This window comes from Suillus subaureus (assembly GCF_016647635.1).
Source record: "Suillus subaureus strain MN1 chromosome Unknown BJ212scaffold_441, whole genome shotgun sequence".
NCBI lineage: Eukaryota > Fungi > Basidiomycota > Agaricomycetes > Boletales > Suillaceae > Suillus > Suillus subaureus.
Genome location: NW_024538997.1, coordinates 11,125 through 14,173, shown reverse-complemented (window position 1 = coordinate 14,173; position 3,049 = coordinate 11,125). Strand labels below are relative to the sequence as shown.

The 3,049-nt window shown below is 48.5% G+C and overlaps 1 protein-coding gene across 1 annotated transcript; it reads left to right on the top strand.

The window, feature by feature from the left end:
- Positions 1-996: 996 nt before the first annotated feature.
- Positions 997-1,434, top strand: BJ212DRAFT_1490395 (uncharacterized protein; the record flags this gene model as incomplete). The annotated part of the gene is made up of 1 exon (XM_041341458.1): positions 997-1,434. One exon carries the CDS (start codon positions 997-999, stop codon positions 1,432-1,434), a length of 438 nt encoding a protein of 145 aa, XP_041185003.1.
- Positions 1,435-3,049: the final 1,615 nt, after the last annotated feature.

Genomic DNA, 3,049 nt, shown 5'->3' with positions numbered 1-3,049 from the left:
TCCGGAATCTAGACGAAGGGCTGAAGGTTAGTTACTAACAGTCCAGTTCGGGAATTCAAGTTAATTGTCTGCTAGTTTTACAACGATATGGCCGGTATCTTAACTAACTTTAAGGAAGCATGCAAGATATGGAGCAGTGCGCGAAGTCGAGAAGCCATGTACAGTCGCTCTTGATTAACTTCTTTCCCTGACTCATGGCACTGTGCTATAGACTCATCCATCGTAACATGACGTCTCTATCGATCCGTGACAACGCCTCCGATGAATCTCACGAAGTGCCAGTGTCCACGACGTCGCCGTCAAGGACAGACGCTCGGAAACAGATTGCTGGTATACCCACGCTGTCCTCGGCTGATTGGGAGGCTCAAGAACTGGCTCCCCCGCCAACAAAACGAACAGAAAAAACCACAAAACATCGATGTGAATACTGTGGTCAGATGAGGGTCAGTGGCTGCACGATTATGTCGTGGATGAATCCACGGGAGCTATGTGTGTATTTTTCATGTGTTGTGGAGGGACGAGCTGACTATACTCATAGCATTTCGTATGATACGCAGTGAACAATGACCCTACTATTACACTCGTTGCATCATATCCGACGCATTTCTTAGTCCATCTATGCTTGAGCTAGTACACTGGGTACTGCCTAACCCAACAGACGGAGCTCGATATATACTTCATAACAGTAACGTAATGATGTCAGAAAATAGAGAGTTCAGCGGTCTTATGTATGTCATAAAGATTGGATCTCCTCAGGCTCTGAATGGGGCGGCATTTGCAAACGCCCAGCTGATTCAAGGGAAGACTTGAATCCTGCAGTGACGTTGGTGCATAACACACTGATTCACAGGTTACTAGGCACGATGAGAGAAGGCTACGTCAAGTCCCACAGCATACACAATTGACACCGAGCCAGCGGTTATTAAATATTCGCGGTTATATATGTTAGACCATAGCAACGGTTGTAGTACGACCCATGCGCTTATGGCAAGCACAATGGAAGAAGACTACAAGACCAACAAAGGTCCACCCCCGCCATATCCGACTCGTCCACCTCCCTCAGGCACCCGAATCCCGCTACAGTCAAACTCTACCTTCCCTAATCCCGCATACACCAAAGCCCCCCCATGCCACGATGCAGACGGCATCTCTCCCGTCTTCATCGGATCCGCAATCTTCCAGCGCTCTGTCCATCCATGCAAGATTGCGCCTCATCTTCCAAATCCCTGCCGTGTCCCATATGGTTCCGCTGAGGTAGAGCATAATGGGCGGTATGACCTTTTGCCATTTGACCCGGAGACCATGGAATGGGTCCGTACGAGTCTTGGTCGTATCCCTCATAATCGGGATCCTGTTGCTGGAGGTTATGAAGAGAGTGGACAGAGTCTGTATCATGCGATGGGTTTGCGTGGATGGGACCTGGGTTCCTGGTAAGACGGGAGAACATCTTGTGCGCATTCTCATTCTACTTGAAGCTATGCCATGATATCTGAGTTCATAATAGGGGGGATGCCATCTCGCATTTGGTGGGGGAGAGCGGATCATCACAAATGACTACGAGATATTGTGAGTCCAACGGTTTATCTCACACGGTGATATCGATGCTAACGAAATGCAGGTGTTGGAGGAGTGGATATCTCAGGGGAATGAAATAGATTGCTTGTGTTCAAATACGGAGTGTGGTCGTTCCATATTTACCTTGATAATTTAACTTTGCAGCAAAATTTGTCAAAACTGAGTGGACACTGGGTAAGTAAGAAGACAAATGTATATTCTACAAACCGTGAGATATCGCCAAAGATGATAGCGGTCGTTTTCGAGTAGATACACACTACCCATGAAGTACGTACAAGTACAGATAAGCTCTGATCACAGAGCTCCCTCAACAACACTGGGCTGTGGCTGGCTCTGTTGTGGCTGCTGCGGGCTGTGAAGCATACCAGTTCCCAAAGCCTGCGTCCGGAACGCCAAACCACGCGTCTTCTCAATGACTGATTGATATACTGGTAATGGTGAACGGTGGATCTCGATGACGTTCTATAAGAAGAGATGACAGTCAGTGAATGAACGGTCGAGTGCGATATCATTAATGACACTGAAATAAGATCCACACCTTTTCTAGGTCGATCTTCGCTTCGGCGCCCATACGGGTTTCACGGATGAGGTTGACGATCCATTTCTCGCCTTCATCTCGTGATAGATTAAGACGTTCCGAAAGGTCGCTGAGCACGTGGTTTGATAATAAAATAGTGTAGATGTATACTTTACTTACCCAATATCGATACGTTGGTGTATACGGCAATATGCTTCGCTAATCAGGTAGCGTGCGTTGTCGAGGAACTCCTCTCTGAACTCCCCAAGGAAGAAGTCATCTCCGACCACGCGGTCGGCAAGCGTTAGCTCACGCTGTGCGGCCTCAAAGTCAAACTCGACATAAAGCTCTTTCAGGAAAGATGTAACGGGATCCTGATATTGGTACTCCTCCGTCTGGATGACTTTGACGATCTCGCGTATCGAGTGCCGTACACGCGAGGAAGCAGCACTCCCACCTGCGGCTGACTTGCGAGAGAGGATGGCAGCAGTGGCTATGTATCGAAGGATCCAGGGACAAGAGGTTTGGATAGTGTTAAGGTAAGTGGGCGAGAGGAAAGTCTCGAGGAGGAGTGTTCGACCCTGGGGGTGATTGAAGTAGACAAAGAGAGACCAGTGAACGAGCCATGTCCGCGAGTGGAGTTGCGTGAGGGCTGCGGGCTCGGCAGATGCCGTCAAGAGTGTTGAAGGTGAGCGCGAGTCAACCACATCGCGTAGGGTGTTCAACTCTTCGAGAGCCGTCTCCCATTTTCCAGTGAGGATGTCGGAAGCGAGTTTACCCCAGTGCGCGGAAGTGTTGAGATCGTTATCAGTTGAAAGTACACGGAAGTGATACAGATAGTCTGCAGCACCACTGTAGTTGCCGTAGGTATATTGGAACTGCCCAAAGTTGTATAAAACAGTGATTTGTTCAAGGGTGAGCTATGTTAAACATAAATATGTTGCAAGACGGTCGATG